Source organism: Fistularia commersonii, chromosome 21 (genome assembly GCF_037954325.1).
Source record: "Fistularia commersonii isolate RoL2024-O1a breed Wild chromosome 21, RoL_Fcom_v1.0, whole genome shotgun sequence".
Lineage (NCBI taxonomy): Eukaryota > Metazoa > Chordata > Actinopteri > Syngnathiformes > Fistulariidae > Fistularia > Fistularia commersonii.
Window position 1 is genome coordinate 3,140,609 of NC_141304.1, and position 23,195 is coordinate 3,163,803.

Genomic DNA, 23,195 nt, shown 5'->3' on the forward strand with positions numbered 1-23,195 from the left:
GTGCATGTTAGCCCAAAGACCCGACCCCGCCGACATGGTGCTCGGCTGCAAACAGACATCGGTTATCCTCACTCTGCGTGGCGTTGGGGATGCGGTCCACCTCCAGGATGAAGTCGTCCTTGAAGAAGATGTAGCCCACAATGGAGAACAGGTAGACCAGGATGAGGGCCAGCACCGCTGTTAGCACAATGGAGCGTCCGTTGCGCGTCACGCTCTTGATGACATTGAGCAGCGTCTCCTCCCGGTATACAACGTCAAACAGCTGCAAAGGTCAACGCCGCCATGTTCAGTCTCAGGACAAACCTGAACTCGGCGTGTCATTGAACGCATCGCGAGGGCCGGATTCCAAATTGTGACTCACACCAAAAGTAAACTTGTGAACGCCCCGCGCATACAACAGCTTCACCAGCCCGTCTTCATTCCTGCGACCGCAGCGCGTCGGAAAAACAACAACGCCAAGGGATCAGCTTCTTACCAGCAGACTGTAGAAGAAGACGTGGACAAACACCCCCAGGATGCAGATGATGAGGTAGATGAGGTGATAGAGGAACTCAAAGTCCATCACCATGGCTTTGTAGCCCCTTGAGAAGGTCCCACGGTTCCCCAGGAAACTTATCAGGAAGATGATTTTATTGCATACCTGGAAAAGGAGACAAAACATCACTTATCTTTCTAGAATGAAGGTGGCGGCGCAGTGGTTAGCCAAGCCCTCTCACAGTGAGAAGGTCCCGGGTTGGATTCTCGGTTGGCCTCCATGTCTGTGTGGGGTTCCTCTGGGTTCCTCCCATAGTCCAAACACATCAAAGAGGTTCATTGGAGACCATTGGAGGGTGAATGTACACTACGTCTTCATATAACATTTGAATGAGAGGGTGAATGGCTGTATCTTTCTAGAGCATGTAAATGAGAGGTGGAATGGTTGTACGTCTATATAATAGTGAATGAATGAGTGAATGGTTGTATATCATTATATGATGGCAGAATGTGAGGTTGAATGGTTTAATCTCCACATGATGCATCAATGAGAGGGCGAATGTATGTATTTATATGACATGGGAATGAGAAGGTGAATGTTGTATGTCTCTATGGGATGGGTGAATAAATAAGTGAATGGTTGCATGTCTCTATGTCAGAATGAGAGGGTGAATGGTTGTATCATTATCATCGATAATGATTCAATGAATGCGTTAATGAAACTAAACTCCAGTCCCACCTTGAAAAGGTCGGGCGTCGTAAACTGTCATGTTTACCTGCCCCTGGGTGACGCAATGCTTGTGTACCTGAGCAGTCACATGACCTCTTACACAACTCGAAGCTATTCCCTCCACAGGGGACTGACTTCGGAGAAACCTGCTCAGACATCAGGGGCAGACGCTATTCCGCAGATCTTCGAGATCGGCTTTTGAAACGTCGGAGCGATCCAGCGCCAGTTTAAGATTTGAGGGAGGGGCTTGCGATGGAGGGGATAAGGTGAGGACGCTGGCTGGCCGCGGCTGGTTAGTGAACCTGGTGCGTTAAAAATGTAAAATATTTCCCGCCTCGGCCCCGTCCGTGGCGTATAAACATAGCGACGAGGAGATTAAAAGGGTGTGTTTGTATTTGTGCCCGCGAGCGTGCCTTGTGTGCGTGTGCATGTGTGTGTGTTTAAAAGCACGACTACAAAATCTCTGGCAGGCGAGCTGGTGGTGTCACACTCTGGAGTCCACTGACGCACTTCGCAGCCCGTTACACAACACGGACGCTGCCAGGAAGGAGCAAGGGGACTGGCGGGGGCGCCGCGGGCACGCCGCGCCGCTGCACTGCCAAGTTGGCGTGGCTGTGAGCGCGAGGGAGGGAGAACTGGAACCAGGCGGGGGGGGAGGGAGGAGGAGGAGGAGGAGGGGCGGTTCTCGGTTCACAAGAATGCAAAAAGAAGAAGCAGTGTGGGCTTTTTGCTTGGTTTGAATCACTTAGAAACAAACAAAAACAACAGAGCACTCACGTTGAAGGCCCCGAGCAGGAAGAGGGTCGGCTCCAGGCCCACGGAGAAGATCAGACGCAGGATAGTGACCACAGCCAGGGCCCGGAGGCCCAGTGGCTGAGGCATGATGATCACGATGACCAAGGTGGCCAGGACCCCCATCCACAGCAGAGCAGACAAGTGAGGGTCCAACATTCCTGCAGAGGACACGTGCCGGGATCACTGCACAGGATATGAGTGCGTGCACGCGTGAAGGTCTGTCTAGCCAAACTGCAACATGCTTCTTTTTTTCCCAAAAGGCATCACAGGTAGACGGGGGGGTTTCCCTGTTTTTCTGTTTTGTTTTTTTTTTTGCCCAGGTTCCACAGCTTTGCCCAGCTTCTCATTTTAGCCTCAAAGGTTAGCTTCTCACAATAGCATCCCAGGTTAGCCTCAAGACCACCGGTGGAGCTGGTTATGCAACAGCCAGGAGGCGATGGTGGCGGGGCAGCAAACAGGGGAAAAGGGGGCAGTTTTAGCGCATGACAGCTCAAACTTCCTTTCCTACTTCCTTTCCTCCCACCTTATCTCCTCCCCCCTCCCACCATCCCACCCGGCCCCGTGGAGATCATATGACAGGTGCCACTTACATAAGAGGCGTCTCTAAAAATACCTCGGCTGAAAGATTCATGAGGAAGAGGGAGCACGCAAAAACACACACACACAGACACACACAAACACACACACACACGCGATGTGGCACACTCGAGGGGGTGCGCTTCCGTACACACACTCTGCACCTTCCCCACACTTTCGTTTACTATGCGGGGAAGGGGGGGGGCTTTATGAAGTTCTGGGGGGGCTGCAACCACAGGGTGTTTGCCTGTGTGTGTGTGTGTGTGTGAGAGTGTGTGTGTTAACTAAAGCCATTCATCAAAGGGCTGTAAGTCATGCATGCGGCCAGAACATACTGACCTAGATCTCCTGCTCCTATAACCCTCATTTTAAAGCCGCGAGCAAAGGAGGGCAGGCTTTGTGTGTGTGTGTGTGTGTGTGTATGTGAGTGTGTGTGTGTGTATGCGTGCGTGCGTGGCCAAGTGAATAGGAGACACAAGGCAGAGGCCCAGAGCCATAAAAGAGCCTGTTAAAGCAGGCCAAAGGTATGCAAGACTTTCACGTGATCCCGTCTCCCGGAGCCACAAACTCCCAAAGAGGGGAAAATACCCTGCTTGGAAGAGAGCGCACGTTGCTGTGCACGGACGGTTGTTTCATAGCTTTACTTTTCACTGTCTGAAAAGCAGTGTTTTATCTTTTATATATATATATCTTTCAGCCATCTTTGTTTCAGTTTATCTCAGGCATGTGACTTGAACCATTATATTAAATTATGCCTGTTATAGTTTATTAGATTAGGTTTCTATTTTGAACTTGAATGGTCTTCTCAACGCAATTTGATGTTTATCCACATATTCTTTGGTAATCTCTTAGAACCCGCTCAGATCTCAGCGCTCCCAGGATGCAGGATTCCTGGAGGCTCTAAAAGCAGAACGGGGCTGGAGCGTTCTTCTGTGGAACTGTAATCAGATCTCCATCCAGGGGGTGGACATCCTCTCTTTGTCCAAACCTTCCACTTTGAGAAAGTTTATAGTTAGCATTAGCCTAGCTGCTAGTGTTGCTGCAACAGGCATAATCTGCTGAGCGATATCCCATGATGCACCTCTTTCCTACCTCCCACTCTTCCTCTCTTTTCTGCCCTCATGTTCCTTCATCAGATAGTAACCTGGGCTCTCATTGTTCAGGTTCCCACGGTTGTTCTTTCTTTTATGAATATCAAAGCTATTAGTGCATCAAATATGCTATTAGCATGGAGCTGTTAGCGCTACATCTATTAATAGTAATAGATCATTCGTTCCCGTCCAACTCTTTGTCCTTCTCTGTCTTTCTACCCCAACTGGTTGAGGCAGAAGGCCGTCCACGCTGAGCTAAGCCGATGTCGCCAAGCGCTTGCTCCTGGGGGAATGTATGGTTTGTGTAGGTCATCGTAAAAAGTGTGGTCCAGATTCAGAGCTGTAGGAACAACATCTGACTATGTCATTTCCAACATGAACCCCCTCCAAAGAGAAGAACCAAGCCCAAGGAGGCGGAGATCAATAGATCCCTACGCTTGGTGTCTCTGCTGCGGCGCAAACACAAGCTTGAGCCCTGGGGATGTAGGGTTATGACTTTTTCCAGGTCCTGATCCTAATCTTGGTCTGGTGATTAAAGTCAGCAGATCAGAGTGGCACCCGCAAAGGGGATCACTGGGTCAAGAGCTTCTCTGCTGTGTGTGTGTGTGTGTGTGCGTGTCATGTGATGCAAATGGATTACAAAGTGGGAGCCTGAAGGGACAAACTAAAAGGAGGGACCGGACGTGACGCCTTGCGAACATGAATTCTATCGAAACAGTATGAGGAACAAGAAGTCACTGGACCCACATCCTTCAAGTTTCACTAACCGCGTAAACTTTGTGTGACCTTTGACCTGCCATAAGCTCGACGAGCCAATGAGTTTTACACTCCCCAAACGGGCAGCTTGACGGGAAATTAGGAAACAGATAAAACTGGCAGAAGTTAGGAGACGCGTGGTACGAAATCTGGCGACTGACCTCCGTGAACTGCCTCCAGGGGGTAGAAGAAACACACCAGCACGTTCATGAGCACAGCCAGGTTGAAGGAGATGTTGCTCCATACCGAAATATTCCTGGAGCACCAGTAGAGCACCGGCTGGGCTGTGGGGTGAGAAAGTGGGTCAAAGGTTAGGCGTTCCACACCAAAACATCAGACTTCACCTCATGTTCATTCCGATATCAAGGCGGCTCATTGCGCTGCCTCCGTCTCCATGGAGACAGGGTTTTCAGGTGGGAACAAATCGGGAAAACCTTGTTAGCCCAGGTGAGCGTATGAACTCGATTTGAAGATCAATCATGGAACTGTTGGTTGTTTGGGCTAATTTTTGCTCGGCGCCCAACCCCTGTGTGGGTGGAGCCTCTTGTCGGTCCTCTACCTCCACTTCCTGTCTAGCCCTCTGCTTTCGGGGAGCTCGTAGCCAAACGGAGTAGTACCGTCGGAGTCATGGAGGGGCAGCGTTGTGCAATATGTTCAAGCGTGCCCGGTGAAAGGAGCAGAGAAGAAGACAAAATGGCGTCAGTAGAACCAGGGAGAAGAAATTCCCTGTCCACATCGCACTCAGAATTTAACGGCTGTCTAAGAACGTACACTATCACCCACTCCTTCGTCAGTACCATCTTTGTTATTGTCTGAAAAGGATGTGTAACTCGGAAGTGATCTCTGACCTCCACACCTTCGGGCAGCCTCTGGCCATTTTCCGGTCGTATTAGCATAGCGTCTTGCTAATTTCAGGGCGGGTTCTTGTTTTTTTGGTACGTAAGTAGGTCATTTGGTTTGACCACGTCTGAAGTGGACTCACCTGTTTACCTGAGCACTAATGAGACTTTAGAAGGTCAAAAGCTTTTGCATGATTCCTGTCAAGACAGGCTTAAAGACACCTGAGGTTTTCTTGACTACTTCCCTTTCCTGAAAGGCAAGGGGACTTTTCTGCGTCCATCGCCTCCTCCAAGCTGCGGTTCCTGCGTGGGCCCGAGCTCGCCTCCCATCACAAGCCTGAGTGGGAGGTCTCGGTTGTGATTCATAAGGTTGCTGCGCTCGGAAAGTACCTATCTCCTCTCGGGCGCTGGGGAGCTTTAGTGTTTCCTTAAGTCTCAGGGGCGGGGCCAGGATTAATATTGCTCCGTCCAACTACCAATCAAACCTGTGAGATATCAGGGGGATTCCAAAGCATACTGTGTTTGCTTACCTCTGAGCTTCTTCTGCCAGTTCATCTCATTGAAGAGGTCCTCCGCCCGCAGGAAGAAGTCATTGATCTTGCTGCCTTGCTCGTCCCGCTCCGTGGTGTAGTAAACCCGCAGCTTTGACTCTGAGGTCAAGAACTCGCAGATGTTGGGTACTGGAAACACGATCTCCTCCATGGTTCGGTCCTGACGCACAATCTGGACGAAGAGGGGTTCGAGTCAGGTAACTTATCAAAAGCCTATGTTGGTGACATTTCACAACAAGGCCGGCATCCCGGACCTCTATCTGAGCGGTATGCTTGGCGTAGAACTCCAAGGCCTCGTCTCCGTCCCCGACGGCCCCGCCGGGCTTCAGCATCATGGACAGCTCCTTGTTGTGGCGTGCCAGCTGCCCAGAGGACACAGCCTGTTCACGAACAATCGCAAAGACAAAAACACAGACTCTCATCCCGTCACTCGCTTTCTAACCCGCCAGACCTGGTGAGCCAGGATGTAAATATTGTGTCCGACGTTCCTGGGGGAAGCAGCATCGTGCTCCTCGTCTTCTTCATTGTCCTCCTCATCTCTCGGGTCTTCGAACTCCACCTCTCCTTGCAAATAGGCCTTCTTTATCACCTCCACCTGGAACGAACACATTGACGTGCACCATTCATCCATCATGCGTCTACTGATGCTAGCTAAAGATAACAAATAGCCGAAGCGGCGACAAGGTGCCCAACCAGCTCTTTCGGCCTCATGTTGTACAGGATCCTCTCTGCATTCTCGCTGTCATGACGACTCTCCATGATGGCGAGCAGGAGCTTGGATGCATTGTTCTAACAGCAAGCGAAAAGAGCGACACTCAGGGGCGCGACACGTGAAGACATGACCGCCGAAAACAAGGAGGAGAGACGTTTGTCAAACTCTGCCTGGGTTGAACAGGAAGTTGCTGTTGCAGCTTTCTCCAACGCACGAGATCCAACGTGACACCAACCAGCTTCAGCGGCTCACCTTCAGCTCCAAAACCAGGTCCATCCTCTTCTTCCCCAGTGGGTTGATGTCGTTGAGGATAAGAGCAATGATGATGTCGATACCATTGGACTCGTGGGTGGCGATGCAATTCTGAAGGACACGGAGAAGAGGAACCCTTCATCACTGGGCCTTAGCATGTTTAGATGTGACATCTTCTTGCTCATCATCGCACCTGGTTCTCATGGCACGGGCCCTGGCAGTACTCTGTGAGGCTCTCCAGGGTTTGGTTGATGAGGGCCACGTTCTTCTCATTGATGTACAGGCCCAGGAGACCCAGGCCGCCCGTCGTACTGCCACAGATACAGTCCAAGAACTGCAGGGTCTCGCATACCAGGTTGTAGTTGTTCTTGTGGTTCTGGCAGCGGAGGAAGTTCTGAGATGGCAAAAGTGGTCAGGTGAGATCGGCACTGGGTTGGACCCGAAAGACTGACAGGCTTGGCCTGGAGTCATGTCAACCAGCGAGTTGATGCTCAGCATGTTGCACCTGCAGGTCACGGTTGTGGTTTTCACAGAGCAGCTGGAGGAACCGGAGGATGGGCTGCATGATGATGATGACGAAACTCATCTCGCAGTCGTCCTGGTTCTTGTCCCCGGAGCTTTGGAGCCCGTCTGCCGAGGTAAAGTGGTCCTCGGGATCAGCCTCGCGCCGGTAGGAGTTGAAAGCTTTCTTGGTGGCAGACGAGGCCTCTAGCAGCTGCTCCCGTACATCTTCGGTTATGGCCACGGTGGAGTCCCGGGCTATGGAGATACAACGTGATGGCTCAGGCTCATATTCCAACAAACGTCTTACCGCAGAGGGAAATCTGACAAAAACCAAGAGCCACGTCTTTGCTGTCAACCCTGATCTATGCCTGCTCTACTCTTCTGGTACCAAAGCAGCCCCGGGCAGGGACCTGCAGATTGCAGCAGCTCCTAAAGGCCCCATCCAAGCGATCAGTCACAGCAACTTACGGTCTGCAGACTCATAGCGCTGGTGCCTCTGGTGGCGTGTCAAATGAATTCATACCAATTAGATGATTAATATATTAGGCGTGACGCCCCAGGCTAACGGGTTGTGAGTAAACTCTTGAGCGTGACCGAAAAAACACAGCCAGAAAGAGGGTCATCCCTCTATTAGTTAGCAATGTAGAATGTTGCTAATTTAATAGTTTAGTTACATAGCGACGTAGAAAAAAAAAAAGAAGTTTAAAGACCAAAAACATGCAAGAGGTTCAACGGAGACCCTACATTGTCAATGAGAGGGTGAACACTTGTATGTCTCTATATGTGGCCCTATGATTGGTCCGGGGTTTACCCCACCTCTTGCACAATCACAGCGTCCACCCACAACCCTGAGTGCAGGCTAAGTGGCACCGATAATGAATGAATGAATCTGCCGTCCAGGCTCTCACTACATAATTATCCATTTCGCACTACCCTTCTCACCTTTCTTGCGGACAGGTGTGTCTTTGTCCTGGCTGTCGTCATCTCTCTTCCTGTTCCCCAGGTCACTGGTGTTCACAGTCACAGTGGCCTTGATCTCCAGCTGGGCCACCTTCATGCGGTCGTAGAAGACGCGGAAGAACTTTTCCGACTTCTTGTCTTCAGTCAGGCGGCAAAAGAACGAGTGCTGAACGCGGCACAGGGGAGGGGTTACTCGGTACATACACTTTGCAAAAAGTTAAATTCATGGGATTCAACTTTTGGTAGTTGTGGTACCTCTGTTGGAGTATGGATGTCGCTTACGCTAATTTTGTACAAGCACGCAGGTCACTTATATTAGCTTTGTGTTTATACATGGGTCAGTAACTGACTTTGTACGAGCATGCAGGTCGTTAATGTTAGCTTTGAACGAGTGTGCAGGTTGTTGATATTACCTTTGTAAGAGCATGCAGATTACTAACGTTAGCTTTGTACAAGTACACAGGTCGCTAGTGTTAGCTTTGAACAAGTGTGCAGGTCGCTTATGTTGTCTTTGTATAAGCACACAGGTCACTAATGTTAGCTTGTACAAGCACACAGGTAATGCTAACTTTGCATGTGAGCATTAACATGGTAATATTAAATTTGTAATAGTTGCTAATGTTCGCTTTGAACAAGCATCAAGGTCACCAATGTTCACATTGTACTAGCATGCAGCCCTCTGATGTTAACTTTGGAATAACATGCAGGTTGCTATTATCAACTTTGAATGAGTATGCAGGTTGCTAATGTTAGCTTTAACAAGCAGGCAGGCTGGTAATGCTAACTTTGTTTTTGAGCGTGAACATCGTATTGTTAAACTTGCAATAGCACACAAGTTCCTAATGTTAGCTTTGAACAAGCATGCACATTGTTAACGTTTGCTTTGTATGAGCACACCGATTGCTAATGTTAGCTTTGTGAAAGTACACCGGTCGCTAGTGTTAGCTTTAAACAAGCACACAGGTCGCAAATGTTATCTTTCTACGAGCATGCTTTGCTAATATCAACTTTGAACGAGCATTGAGATTGCTAATGTTAGCTTAGTATGGGCAAATATTGGTGTGTGATTAATATACAATTACAAATTAAAAACAGAGTCTCTAATTAATTGGATTTTTAAAATGAAGTCATGTCAAGATGCTGAAAGTAGGGCTGTGAAGTGCTTCTGCAAACATCATGGGCCAGCTGTCCAGCTCCCGGAAGAAGAACCCACGGCCGAACAAGAATGTCTTGACTAACCATTATATAACTGGGGGGGATTCTGGAGCCACTCCCACGGCAGGGTGTAAACGCCACACGCCGCCGTGCACAGGAATGGGGTCATGTGGCATCCCGGAACACAGCGCGGCCGACGCGGCCCAACCCCTCGCCGGCGCTTCGGTTATGTAAGAGCCCTCATCCGCCGCCGCCAACCGACACCGACAGGGGTGAGAAATGACACGGGGAGTGTGTGTGTGTGTGTGTGGGGGGGTGCCCTACTTACACAGATTGTGAAACGGGGGAGTGGATACGGAGGTGTAAAGAAGATGGGAGGACGGAGAAGGGAAACGAGAGAAAAAGCAGGACAGGAGATGATTTGGGGGGGGGGGGGTTGTGAGAGCGAGCGGCGTGGCTTTGGACGGGCGCCGCTCCGGAGCTCTTACATAAGCGGCTATCTTTCCAGGTTACACACACAAAAAAAAGAAACAGCCTGCCGGAGGGAAACCCGCAGATCCCGAGCACGGGGGGGGGGGGGGCCCGGACAAATGCGGGCCTTGTTTGCCTTGTCCTTTCTCTCGTCCCCGCCGCTTTATGTAAGGCTGTGACGCACGCGGCACGCCTCAGAAAAACGGTTTGGGGGGGGCGGCTTCACCCTTCGATTTAATTCTATATAATCATTTGGGGTATGAATGAAGCAGTTCGCCGCTCTGGCCAACGCTCAGACGACGACATCGATGTGTGCTGAATTCCAAAGCCACCCCTTCCCCCCATCCACCCACCCCTATGGCCCTGAGAGGCTGCACGTACACAGCGGGGAGGGGGTGGGGGGCAATAAACAACTTGATGACAGCGAGGAGAGCGGGGGGGGTAAGGGGGGGGCGTCCGGTGGCGACCTGTTCACAACGTGCCTTGAGGCTGCGGGTGTCAGGTTGGCGGGGTAGTGTGTGTGCGTGCATGTGTGCGTCCAAGGCCCCTATGACTGGATCCCGCCAGAGCATGAGGAGGGGGGCGGGGAGGTCGCAGAGGGCGAGGTGTGGTTTCAGGCCTGCAGGCCACATCGATCAGCCTGGAGCAAACAGTGTGCACGCACGCACGCACGCACACACACACCCACACGCTGCCCTTTACCATTACATAACGTATAGCCGCACGCACGCACACACAAACACACAGATACTCTCGCAGGACAGGCACACACACGCCAGGGAACGCACACGTTTCCACGCCCACTGACTTTTACAAACAGACACTGTAAAGTAGGTCATCAGTCTCTGGCAGGGACAGCGTGCACGCTCTGGCGCACGCCCACACGCACGCACTCTGCAATGCAGGGTTCTCTCCTGAACTCCCTGGCGAACGCGTCCAAAAAAAAACCAAAAAAAATCGCCTATTGCCTTGGCGACAGGCAGATCCTACTGCCGGGAAGGTCCATTAACGGGGAAAACTAATTTGCCGACTGGTAAGTGTTTTCGTCCAGGTTATTATTATTATCATGCATTGATTATCTTTTTTTTTTTCCTCCACGGCGCCGGCATGCGTCCGTTTTCCAGAGTTGATGCGGCGCCGCCATCTGAGCAGGTCCACTGTGTGTGTGTGTGTGTGTGTGTGTGTGTGTTCTCCGAGGTGGTTTCACGTCACTGTGAAGGAGATGGAGGAGGGATGAGCACCCCCTCTCTCCCCGTGGTGCCGGGTAAACACAGAGCCTTGTCTGTATCCATGGAGACAAACTCTGGGCGGAATGAGCTGGAGAGCAGAGGAGGAGGCGGGCCGGCGCTGAAAAACAAGGTCACGGCGCTTTTCCTTTCCCTCCTTCCGCCCGGCGCCTTGGCATCAACAAAGGGATGTTATGTAACCGCTATTTATACCGCGCTCCCGTTTTCGTGGCGGCGGCAAAGGGGGGGGGGGGGGGCGGAAGTAAAGCGCCGCTCCCCCTGCTGAGTCCCTTTCGGATGTTGGATCCTGTGTTTTTTCACGTCCCTTCGTAAGGTTAGAACCCCTTCGGGGTGGGAGGGGGCACGTGCGCCAATGACATGAAAATAATGAAAAAAAGAAATTAAATAAAGTCCCAACATGAAGGAAAGGGGCGGCTTCCTGTTTCCGTGGCTGGTTGGGGACGTGCGCTGGCTCCCTGACAGCCGGGGGTGGAGGGGAGGTGCGAACCCGAGTCATCCTGCGCCGGTTATTGCCGGTCGCTGTCGAAGGTCACGAGTAAATAGTTGAAGGCAGATATCCAAGAACTAACAGGTGCTGCCACACACACACACACACACATAAAGGCCCACAGCTACGTCTGGCATAATGTGCTTTTTCCAAAGGTAACATTAGTAACCTGCGTAAAGTTGATATTAGAAACCTGCATGCTAGTACAAAGTTAGCACTGGACCTGCATGCTTGCACAAAGTGAGCATTAGCAACTTGGATGCTCATTTAAAGTTAATATTACAGATACAGTGGCTCCTTAAAATACGAATGACTTTTGATACCTCTTGAGATGCCAAGTGCTATTCAAGCAAATTTTTCCCTTAAATTTCATGGTATGAATACGAGAGTGACAAAATCAAAATTTGAAATTTGTGCGGTACGCGCCAAGCGAGCTCCCCTTGAAGAATGCCTCACAGGTGCTAGCATCCCTCCGCCATGTCGTCTGGGTAGCTTGTACAGTACACATATCTCGTGTCGTATTACTATCTCTTGTGTGGGATCATTTGATATATTTGTCCTTATTTTGTGTATTTTTCAAATAATCATCATGGGCCCTATGAAAGGAAGTGGGGAACCCAGAAAGAAGATACTTTCTATGGACATTAAACACGAAATAATAGTGAAGCATGTACGTGTGACAGATATCGCACATTAATATAATTGCAATGCACCCACGATATGTACCATCGTAAAGCGAAAGGAATTTTTAAAGGCTATGTAGCCTTCCAAGGGCATTACTATTATGTCACAAAAGTCGCTTTAAGGAAAGAGAGGAAAAAGAATCAAAAAAAGAAAAACTTGTGAAGAAAACTAAAACTTTTAAATAAAATGTAAGTTATGTAACCATAATTTTAATTTAATAATCATCTGAAGTTAATTTTAACGTTAAGTTCATTGTAACATTTTTTGCCAAGTGTCTATGTTCGTAGCTTCGCATGCATTCTCGTAACCACTAGCCGCCATCTCGCCATACATATTACAATACTAAGTTTACAAAAACCCTGCTTTTTCTTTTTTATATCCCAAACATTATTAATATCCTTCTTTTCAGTGCTTTTCTATATTAATATCCTCTTTTTGTGAGTTTTGGGGGGTTGGGGGGGCGGTGGAACGATTTGTTCCCTGTTATTTTGAATGGGTACAGATACAAAAGATACACAAAAAAAAAAAAAAAAAAAAAAAAAAAAAAAAAATCAACATACGAACCCACTTCTGGAATGAATTAAATTCGTATCTTAAGAGACCAATGTACGTGTGCTAGCACAAAGCTAACGTTAGCCGTTACCACCGCGGGGTGGGGGCTAATCATCACTCGGATGATTGACAGGGGGCAAACTTCAGAATACGGGGTGAGGAGGGGGATCCGGGTTCCCTTCGCCCCCCCGCTCTCCCCACTGCCCCAGTTCCGGAGGCCCAGCATGACCTAGTTTGGGGGCCGGCGGGAGAACACGAGGGAGGGAACGGCAGGAATGTTTTGAAGGCTGAGACGCTCCTCATTGTTCATTCACACAGGTTATGTAACGCGGGCGGTCACGTGACGCTGCGCTGCAGCCGTGGGAAGCGGGAGCACGACCAGCGCCGCCGCCGCCGCTGCTGCTTCCCCGCTCTGAGCCGGTTACGCAAGCAGCGCTTACACAACAACACTGGGGACGAATGGACACAGGGGCCATAAGGGGAGCAGGGTTAAGTGTGTGTGTTTGTGTGTAACACTGTGTGTGTGTGTGTGTGTGTGTAACACTGACACATTTACTGTGGATTAACCAGCGACTCAAACGCTCCGCCCAGGGCGCAGCTAAGTCCGCGGTGGATTCCAGTGCCGAAATGGAGCCGGTGCAGGCCGCGTGCCTACATCACATGTCATATTCATAAATCTGAAGACACCTCACCTGGATGGTGGTGTTGCCCCCCTCCAGCAGAGCGATGGCCAGCAGGATGCTCTCCTGAAACACCCGGTCGCTGGTGGTGTTCATGATCAGGTCTATGACCAGGTCAGAGGCCCCCTCCTTGTCCAGGTGGCACTGCACCTCTTCCAGGGTCATCTCCCCCCGGCTCAGGGCCCCGGGCCCTCCCAGCCCTGTGGCGTGGAGGGAGCGGCTTGTTAGATGATTGAATCAGATTATCAAAACATGAACGCTCCTCACATTGGTCTGGTTGGTAGCAGATGGGTTCAAAGGTCGTGAAGTATGAGAAAGACTCGCTGTTTTATGCTAGCCACGCTAACGTGTTTTGGCTAGTTCACCACTTCCTGTCACCTGCAGGTCCGGATGTCCTTGTGACCTTTCACCTCATAAACATCACGCCTATTGTTTATCAAAGTGACCGTGAACGCTTCGACCAATCGGCTGCCGTTTGGAAACCTTCGAGAACAGCGGCAGATTTCTGGTGGCGCTATGGGGGGGGGGGGGGGGTTTCCACAACGACAGTGTTATCAAGCGGCGATAAGGTCACCGACGTGCTCAAAGGGCAGCCAGCGGCACAGAGGCGGAGCGATAAGGGGCTCAGGGTCGGACACTCAGGGCCGATATCTACCCTTACACAACCCTTCCCCCGCCACCATATTCCTCGCCGCATTTAAATTTACAACAGACAGATGACCCCACCCGCCCAGCCCCACTCCAACGTCTCACCTGATTGGCTTTTTCCGGGTCCCACTGGACTGAGGGGGCCGCTGCCGAATGACGTCAGGCTTTCCCTCCTCCCGCCGCTCCGGTGGAAGTTGCCATAGTAACGGTTCACCAGGATCTGCCTGAGCGCCTCGCCCTATCACAGGCAGAGGGAGGCGGCGGTAATAACGGATGATGTCAGCCGCGCCGCCGGGGCACGTTGTGTAACCGCGGCGACACGCATCGCCGCTCGGGGAAAATAAAAAAAGAAAGAAAATGTCTGCAAAGATGCAGGAATCCCCCCCCGACAATGATGATGATGGTCCTCAGAGCTTGAACGTTGATATTTCTCTTGGTTTGGGCTTTGGATTTCATGTCATCATCCACCCACCTGACGCACACACACAAACACACACACACACACACACACAAACACACACAGGCCCGGTTTTCCTCTTAGACAGACCCCGGGTCAACCCTCCCACGCTATGACTCATCCTCCGGCAAGGCGGCACGACTTTGCCATCACCATGGTAACCGCAAACCACCTGACGGACCTCCCATGGGATAAGTGAAGCAAATGAGAAATTTTGTGTGTGTGTGTGTATGTGTGTTTGGCCACGATGTTGCGCACATGCGCACGCATGTGTGTGTGTGGTCCAGTTTATCACGTAAGAGTGGCAAAGGATGGAGACGCCATCTGACGGAGGGGGGCCGGGGGCTTTTTGGGAAAAATATAAGGAATTATCCGGGCATGTCCTCGGGGTGAAAAGGAACAACAACCACCGCGACGCTGGGCGCCAGTTATTATGGGATGCAGCGGTGGTTGAAAGAGCAGGATGAGATCTGATGCCACACCTTCAAACCGTGGGTATGTGGAGGGTGGGCTCCCCGATTCCACATGACAGGCCCGAAAGGTCACAGAGGTCAGAGTGTGTGTTCCTAAGGTGACGGCAGAGCGGTGTGCAGAGATGCTGTCATTCACCGGGAGCTTTGCCCTGGAGTCCAGGAGCGTAATAAAAAGAAAAAGTATCAGAGGACCAGCCCCGCTGCTGTTGGTACCTACCCTCTTCTGGTCCGCCAACAGCTTCTCGGGCTGGTTCTGATCCAGCTGCTGGTTGCAGTGACGTGCGTGAGCCGGACAGACAAACACATGGTTAGCATTCATGCGGCGTAGCAGCAACCAATAAACAAGACGGCAGAAAAAAAAACAAAAAAACGCTACCTTTCGGTGGCCATGCAAAGGGGAGGGGGGGGGGGGGGGGGTAAATGGTGGGGGGGATGCAGCTCATGCTCTGGGTGGGTGTGTGTGTGTGGGGGGGGGGTCAAGCCCGAGAACAGCGTGTATTTCCCCGTCACCAAGGTGACCGACGCCTTTCCCGTTAGCATTAACTTATAGGGGCCCGCCCAGGTAATGTGCATCGGGGTCCGAGGTGCTTCTCAATTTGAGATGGTGGGTCTACGGGCTCAGACTTGGGATCACAACTTCACGTTCATTCCTTAAGCATCGAAAAGTGTAAACCGGCTCCGCTAACATAGCACTTCACCTTTTCACCCATTCACTCACACACCAATGCCATGAGCAAAAAAAAACTGTCGTTCACACATCCGGACAATTTAGGGTTTCTAATGAATCTGCATTTTTATGGACTGTGGGAGGAATCCCATGCATCTGGAAAGCCCTCCTGTGGGAATCCAACCGGATCGCCCACAGGGACATCATAAATCCCCTGGTTGCCTGGCAACAGAAACTTACTTTTTTTTTAATCTTATATAATTGCCACAAGTTTAAGTTAAAAGTGTTGGGACATCGGGGGGGGGAAGACAGGCTGTGAGGGTGTGGACCAATCAGGAATTTGTTTCCTGGATCTCCCAGCCAAAGCTATGCTCCTGTGCCTCCCGCTCCGTGTGACTTGTGACCTGCGGTGGGAAACTCCAGAAAAACTCTGGCCGGACCCTGTCGCGACGCATTGCAGCCCACACTGTATGTACAGTACATGCTGGGGGGGGGGGGGGGGGCCGCTCCACATAACTTATGTAAAAAAGGGCACACTAGGAGGGGCCGGTGTGTGTGTGGGGGTGTAAAAGGGGAAGGGGGGGTGGAGTTACATAATCAGCCCTAAAGGAACCAGGTCAGTAAACCAGTAACACAAAGCCGCTAACAGTTGCCATCTGTCAACGGAGGCGCCGGCAGGGGGGGGGGGTTTACACCCCGTCACAGTTGAACTTGTCTTCCCGTCGCTACAGCGGGGGGTGCTTGTTTCTTTCCATGAGAGGCTAGGAGTCGGGGGGTTAAACGCGTTGGCGCTTGAACGTCCAAAAATGATGAAAGGGGAGTTTATTAAATGAAAAGGCCGCTGGTTTTCCTGAGCAGCTGATTAAATACTGGGGAGTGACTGGAGGGGGGGGGGTTAGGGGTACCCCCAAGTGCATCTGAGGATACATCTGCTGCTGAAGGAAGTGCACAACATTGTTGAGTGCAACTTTGGAAGGAGTTGCATAAGTGCTTTGACAAGACCACACGCATAGACACACGTGCACGCATGCATGCGCACCAGGTGAAGAGGAGAGCCCGGCAGGGAAAAGCCTGAATGCTGCGTGTGTGACACGCTTCAATAATCCGGACGACCAAAGAGCGAAGAACCAGAACCGTACAGACGTTCTGTCAAAGTTGGGTGCTGGTTCTATTCCTCCGGCTCCGAAACTTGTTTTGCTCAAGCTGAGAAACACGTCGGACCTGCTCTGCGGCGTCCTGTGACCCACATAGTTCACGTTTCCTGCTCGCACATGCCCTGGATCTGAAGTTTTATGAAAGTATTATAAACACACACACATGCATGCACACACACACACACACAAATGCAACAAATCGAAGTGTGTCTGCTCCAGGCCATATGGGGAAAGGGCATGCGAGTGTGAGGCGGCGGCGTTTGGCCGTGGCGGTGGAAGTGTGTCATGACATAACAGGGACACACACACACACACATGCACGCACACGCACTCACTCACTCACTCACACACACTCCACCGGAACTTTTATGTAAGAGGTGAGTTTTGGTATTTGCTTTACAAAGATACACCCCATAACAGGTGTGTGCGTGTGTGCATATGTGCGTGTGGATCAGCTCATCTTCACTCATGCAAACAGTCCCCTGACTGTGACATACACACACACACACACACACACACACACAGTGCTTATTCCTCTATTGACAGATGGGGTTGTGTGTGTGTCCCGGCACATGCATGTGAACGTGCACACGCATACACACTGAATAAACAGCCCCTCCGCAACTCCTGCCGAAGGTCACACATCAGCAGAGGGACCGGGTTCCAGGAAAAAGGGCTGTCTGTTACGTAACCCAGGCTTGGAAGGGGCCCAGGAATCGTGCAGTTAGCAGGCGAGGAAAAACTAGGACAGCCTGAGAGGCTGCCGGGGAAAACACACATACGGCACACGGGCACGACCACAGCATCCCCTACTGGCTCCAGAAGGCGACGGCAGGTGATGGTAGGTGCGGGGGGGAGGGGGGGGGACCCTGGACGGGGCTGACAGAGGCGCCTGCATGAAAAAAGGAAAATGGGTCCTAATTTCTTTGGAGGAAGTATACGTGGATTTGGAAAATCCATGTCAGATCCTAGAACTTGCGGAAGATGTTCCTGAGCGTGTTGTGTTCGATAGGATGGCGGGGAAAGTGGGGCGTCTGGGTGTCCACCGAAGGGGGCAGGTATGTCACGATGGTGGTAAGTGACTCACGGAGGGAACCCTCAACCCAAAACACACACACACACTTCCCCTGAGCCGACCCGCACCTCTGTTTATGACAAACGGTTTGAAGCACACACACACCCCCGGCAAGCTAGGACGCACGGACACAGTAGCAGCAGCTGCAGCCATTGCATGGCAACAGAGAAACTACAGCTATAAATAGGGCTGGGCTGAACGTATCTGTGTGTGTGTGTGTGTGTGTGTGTGTGTGTGTGCGGGCGTGGGGGGTAATGATTTTCCAGAGCTAGCTTTGGACTTTGGAAACTGGCTATCGCGATGGACGCCGATGTTTTGGAAAGGCCTTCCCAATGCCGCGAGCCACAATCCCCCAAGGCCAGCGAAGGATTAGCATTTTAGCATTTTTAGTGTCAACTTGGCAATTACACACGTCTCCGTTGGTGTTTTTTTTTTTTTTTCATTTGCTTTACGGGAAAAAAAAAAAAAAAAAAAGCGGATTCTCGTCATTTTCCCCCCACGGCGCTGGCGTCAGGGAAAATGCCGCGAAGTTGGAAAAAGACGGTGGCGGCAGGCAGTTTGTGTGAAGGGGTAGAGCCCAGCCCGATCCAGGGAGCGGAAGCTACGGTGGGGGGGGAAGGGTTTTGAGCAGCTCAAAGGGGGAAAAAGTGAAATAACCTTGGGCATATCCATCTCATCATCAAAGGCCCTGAGCTGCAAGAGAACACAAGGGTTCCAGGAGTTAGACAGAGTCACAGGAAGGAGGAAAGTTAGTTCAGTGACCGTGGTTGTGGAGAACGCCGCTGGGCATGAGAGGGTGGTTAATGACGAAGGGTGGGGGTGGGAGGAGGTTGTCCGCCCGTCCCCGTCCCCCCGTGAGCAGAGCTGGTGGAGCGTCCGAGCCCGGCGACGAAAAGGAACGTCCCGCTGTCTTCCAGCTATAGGGCTAAAACCTGCAGCGTTCCAGGCCTTGGACGCTAATGGGAGCAGATTCTCATTAGCATCTCAAGCTAAACAGGGAGAAGGTCATTTTGGTTAGGTCTCAGTCCAGTCCTACGTGTGTTTGTCTCCAGGTGTCCTCTTGTAATGCAACTAAAAATCACACTGTGAGGTTTCATTCCCGGTTCTCGGACTTTCAGGTAGATTCCAGCGGGATGCTGGTGGCGCGGTTCTACCGCGTGAATACCTGTAAGCTCCGCCTACCTTCTCTCCAAAGCCCCGGTCCTTGGTCATCATCTCTCGGAGCGTCTGCAGGACTTTGATGCACAGCCTTTCCTCGTTTTCCTCCAGCAGCTGCTTGGTGTGTTTGATCAGCCTGTGGACCGGCGCGTTATTTTTTATTTTATTTTCTTTAACTCCGACTCCCTGGTGCAAGAACATCAGGCGGCGTTCGGCGTCTCTCACTTGCATATGAAGCCGCCGCTCTCGCACTTCTTCCGCGAGTCGGTGTTTTCGGGGAAGAGCAGCTCGGGCCGGTGCAGGACGTCCACCAGGACGGAGAGCTCGGCCTGGACCAGCGGCCGGAGACGGTCCTCCAGGGCCGACACGATGTCCTGAGGCCCAGATGCACAAACACCGTTACACCCTGGTCCAAGTGCATAACACTCACACACACACACACACACACACACACCTGTAGCCTCTCGATGATGTTCCTGTAGTCCCGGGACGCCGTCACCGTGGAGTCTCTGCGGGCAGCGTTGCGGGCGGAAAGCCTCCAGCTCATGGCGGTTTTCTGGACGATGTTGTTGGATTTGACGAACAGGTTGTTCACCTGGTTGTCCAGATCCACGGGGATGGCGATGGCCCTGCCTTTAGCTGCACACACACAAGCGCACACACGCACACTTAAAGGCCGTCCATGTCGACAAGCCCTTCCCACTGGATGCGGGATTTAACTTTTCGAATAAATTTTGCGTGTGCGTGTCTCCATTTACATGACACCAGAACACCGTTCAAAACCCGGAACTCAAAATGATGGAGTGTCTCCATGGAGGCGGGGGGGTTTTTTGCAACACATTGACAGGAATGACCCTGAGGTAGCAGTTAATATGGCGGCTCGACCATAGCAACAATGGTGGACTCCACGGTACTCGCACTGCCATGTCTCCCAGCCTCGGTCTGCAAAAACACTCCTCAGCTCGTCGTTGTTGCGGCGCCTGGACAAGAAGTGTCTCTACGCACGCTCATCACAACAATCGCCAAATGTGCTGTAGCGTCTCTGGTGCTCCTTGCTGCCAGGTGTGCACAGAGTGCGTTATTCAAGATGCCACCGTCCGCGTGCGGAGCTCCTCGAAAACTGTGGTTGTGCAGTGGGTCCCCGGCTTTCGTGGTTTATTAATGGTGAAGCTACAACAGCAACTCACCGACGTCAGAGAGAACTTTGATGCAGCTCTCTACGGAGCCCTTCTGGACCGGGACCAGCCAGGTGCAGTGGTAGACCCTGAAGACCGCCTGCAAGAGCTGCACGAAGACCGGCTGACGGGTCTGAGGAGACAACGGGGGGGTCAGAAGCACCCATGGACGGGAAAGGTACCCACCTTCCACCGATGAACCCTCCACACACACACATACACACAGCAGCAGCCTGTGGGACCACCTTGTGACCGGTATTCTCTTCCCTCGGAAAGATAATTCCCTGACCAGAGGTGATCCATGCACATTGAGTACGAAAAGCATCATGCACATCGGTAACCATAAGAACCACCCCCCCCCCTCTTGTGTAACCCCTCTGCAAGAGTCCGCAAATACCTGGAATATTTTCCCCACCAGCGACGCCTGCAGCCGAGGAGGAAGAAATAAGAGCAAGCGCAGGACATTTATTTGAGAGCAGGTTTCAGACCGTCTCTTTGAGAAAGCAGATTGTTATCATTAGCCTAGCCCCTAGTTTCGAGGGGTATCCCCTGACGCGCCTCTCTCTGTCCTTGTCCTTTCATCAATGCACAGTAGTAACTTCTTATCTTCTCCAGAGTCCCTGGGTGTAGCTTGCTCTACAGCAGCGCCTCACCAGGCGTCTACTATTAATGTATATCATTTATAATATATAACATATACTGCTCAAAAAAATAAAGGGAACACTTGAACAACACAATGTAACTCCAAGTCAATCACACTTGTGTGAAATCATAGTGTCCACTCAGGAAGCAACACAGATTCATTCTGACTTGTTTTAAGGACATGACATCAAAGCTGGATCAGCCTGGAGTTTGTTTTTACACTTTAATTTTGAGTGTGATTCCTAATCCAGACCTCCATGGGTTGATACAATTGATTTCCATTGATCATTTTTGTGTGATTTTGTTGTCAGCACATTCAACTGTGTAAAGAACAAAGTATTTCATGAGAATATTTCATTCATTTAGATCTAGGATGTGTTTTTTAAGCGTTCCCTTTATTTTTTTGAGCAGTGTATATAGCTCCCCATCCTTTTGGTCTCTTTTTACCCCAATCAGTTGAGATAGACGGTCGCCCACATTGAACGGGCAACTGCCCGAGGTTCTTGCTGCCACTGTAAAAGGCAGTGTTTCCTGGCTGTGCTCTTTCCTGGAGGCATGCTGGGTTTCTGTAAATCATCTTAAAGAGTGTGGTTCAGATCTGCTCTACATTGGAAGTGTCCTCAGACACCCGGGTTGGGGATTTTGACAGCGAACGTCCCGAGAAGGGCTGAACCGATGTCCACGGGAGGCCTTAGGAATCTCCACGCCTGCCGAGGACGCAGGCGAACCTGCTCTACATCGATGTAAACTCAGAAACCAAAAGGGGAACCCGAGTGCTCCTGAGACTCCAGGCTACGGCGCTTGCGGCGCACCTGCAGGCTGGTGCTCTGGTCGGAGAATGGCGAGCTGAAGAAGGTGGTCACGATGCTCATCACCGTCTCGGTCACGTATCGCTCCAGGATGGTGTCGGCGTGCTTGCGGTCGCTGGTGTTGTTGCAGACCTGCCGGCGGGGTGCAGTCAGCGGCAGCAACTTCCGATTGCCTCGAAAAGAATAAAACAAAAAAAGAACGACGCTCACCCGGCAAATGTCGACCAGGAAGTTCTCAAAGAGCTTCCACATGTGGTTGGAGGTGTAGATCTCCTTCATCTCCACCTCCGTGTCAACGTAGCAGTGGTTCAGGAAGTTGATGTAGGCGATCTTGACCTGGAATTGGCACGTTGTCGGTGAAGAATCAGAAACGGACATGTTCGAGGGTCCTGGGTGACCCCTGACCCCCAAAACAGACCGGGAGGAGCCCCACCTCGGGGATGCAGTCCTCGTGGGTCACCACGCGGACAATGTCGTCCAGCGGCAGCAGGGAGTTGCACTTGATCTCGGTGTAGACGTTCTTGCCCTCGGTGCAGACGGCCAGCAGCTCCACCAGGTGGATGTGGTACATCAAGGGGCTGTTCTCATCCATGCGGTCACGTTCCGACCGCATCATCTGGACCAGCGTCTGGAAGGAGGCGCGGTCGTTGTAGAAGACCAGCACGTCCTCGCCTGCGTTCACCAGCTGCAGGAGGACACGGGTTTACCTCGAGGGGAGGGGGCAGAGGTGCCGCGGCGCAACTCAAACCTGCCGCGGAATACCTCGGCCATGACGATGTCCTGACACTTCTTGATGAACTTGTTCTCCGCCTTGACGATGGTCTGCAGGAACTTCAGGTACTGGACGTTGCGGCCGTGCGTCTCAATGCAGTGGACGAAGTGCTGGACCACGCGCTCGTTGATCTCGCTGCACAGCTGGAAGTTGTTCATGAAGATGTGCTGCATGGTGATGGCCTCTAGGATCTGAAAAATGAAATGTACACACACAAGGAGTATTGCCGGTGATCCTGCTGGTTTTGGACTCTAGATGTTCGGTGGAGATCACTGACCCCCGGGTTCAGGAACAGATTGATGTGCTTGTGCAGCAGAGCCTGGTTCTGCTGGTTTCCTGCGCAGAAGTTTTGCAGGAACTGATGCGCCAACCTCATGATGTCCTCCATCCGCAGGTCTTCTCCCTGGAGACCAAGCGGCGGCGGTGAGATTTTCCCACGCAGGGACAGCGCGCCTGACGCCGTGGCAACCATACCTTCTCATACGGGATCTGCAGGAGCTCCAGGACCACGGCGTGAGCCCCCATGTTCCGCAGCAACCTCTGCTGCTGCTTCTTGCTCTTCCTGCCCGACAGGCCTTCCTGAACACAGAGTCTGCTGAGCCGCAGCAGGATCTGGAAGGAGAGTCACAACATGAGCACTGTGCACACA

General features: G+C 51.7%; 1 protein-coding gene across 8 annotated transcripts in view; it reads right to left on the reverse strand.

Moving 5' to 3' along the window:
* LOC147222073 (inositol 1,4,5-trisphosphate-gated calcium channel ITPR1) overlaps window positions 1-23,195 on the reverse strand; it is a 55,720-nt gene that overhangs the window by 6,193 nt on the left and 26,332 nt on the right. For 3 of the 8 annotated variants that reach the window (XM_086168355.1, XM_086168357.1, XM_086168352.1), the window contains 26 exons: window positions 23,021-23,158; window positions 22,824-22,949; window positions 22,537-22,737; window positions 22,208-22,459; window positions 21,985-22,110; window positions 21,778-21,906; window positions 20,336-20,456; window positions 19,603-19,787; window positions 19,374-19,522; window positions 19,173-19,284; window positions 18,648-18,683; window positions 15,312-15,359; window positions 14,270-14,402; window positions 13,529-13,716; window positions 8,223-8,406; window positions 7,282-7,535; window positions 6,970-7,170; window positions 6,777-6,887; window positions 6,506-6,601; window positions 6,264-6,407; window positions 6,067-6,174; window positions 5,792-5,984; window positions 4,584-4,706; window positions 1,982-2,157; window positions 476-640; window positions 73-262 (listed from right to left, as the gene is read on the reverse strand). In XM_086168355.1, the coding sequence (XP_086024481.1) occupies window positions 73-262; window positions 476-640; window positions 1,982-2,157; window positions 4,584-4,706; window positions 5,792-5,984; window positions 6,067-6,174; window positions 6,264-6,407; window positions 6,506-6,601; window positions 6,777-6,887; window positions 6,970-7,170; window positions 7,282-7,535; window positions 8,223-8,406; window positions 13,529-13,716; window positions 14,270-14,402; window positions 15,312-15,359; window positions 18,648-18,683; window positions 19,173-19,284; window positions 19,374-19,522; window positions 19,603-19,787; window positions 20,336-20,456; window positions 21,778-21,906; window positions 21,985-22,110; window positions 22,208-22,459; window positions 22,537-22,737; window positions 22,824-22,949; window positions 23,021-23,158 (3,889 nt within the window). The remainder of the gene's footprint in view (window positions 1-72; window positions 263-475; window positions 641-1,981; window positions 2,158-4,583; window positions 4,707-5,791; window positions 5,985-6,066; window positions 6,175-6,263; window positions 6,408-6,505; window positions 6,602-6,776; window positions 6,888-6,969; window positions 7,171-7,281; window positions 7,536-8,222; window positions 8,407-13,528; window positions 13,717-14,269; window positions 14,403-15,311; window positions 15,360-18,647; window positions 18,684-19,172; window positions 19,285-19,373; window positions 19,523-19,602; window positions 19,788-20,335; window positions 20,457-21,777; window positions 21,907-21,984; window positions 22,111-22,207; window positions 22,460-22,536; window positions 22,738-22,823; window positions 22,950-23,020; window positions 23,159-23,195) is intronic. The other 5 variants (XM_086168359.1, XM_086168353.1, XM_086168358.1 and 2 more) reach the window with 3 other exon arrangements.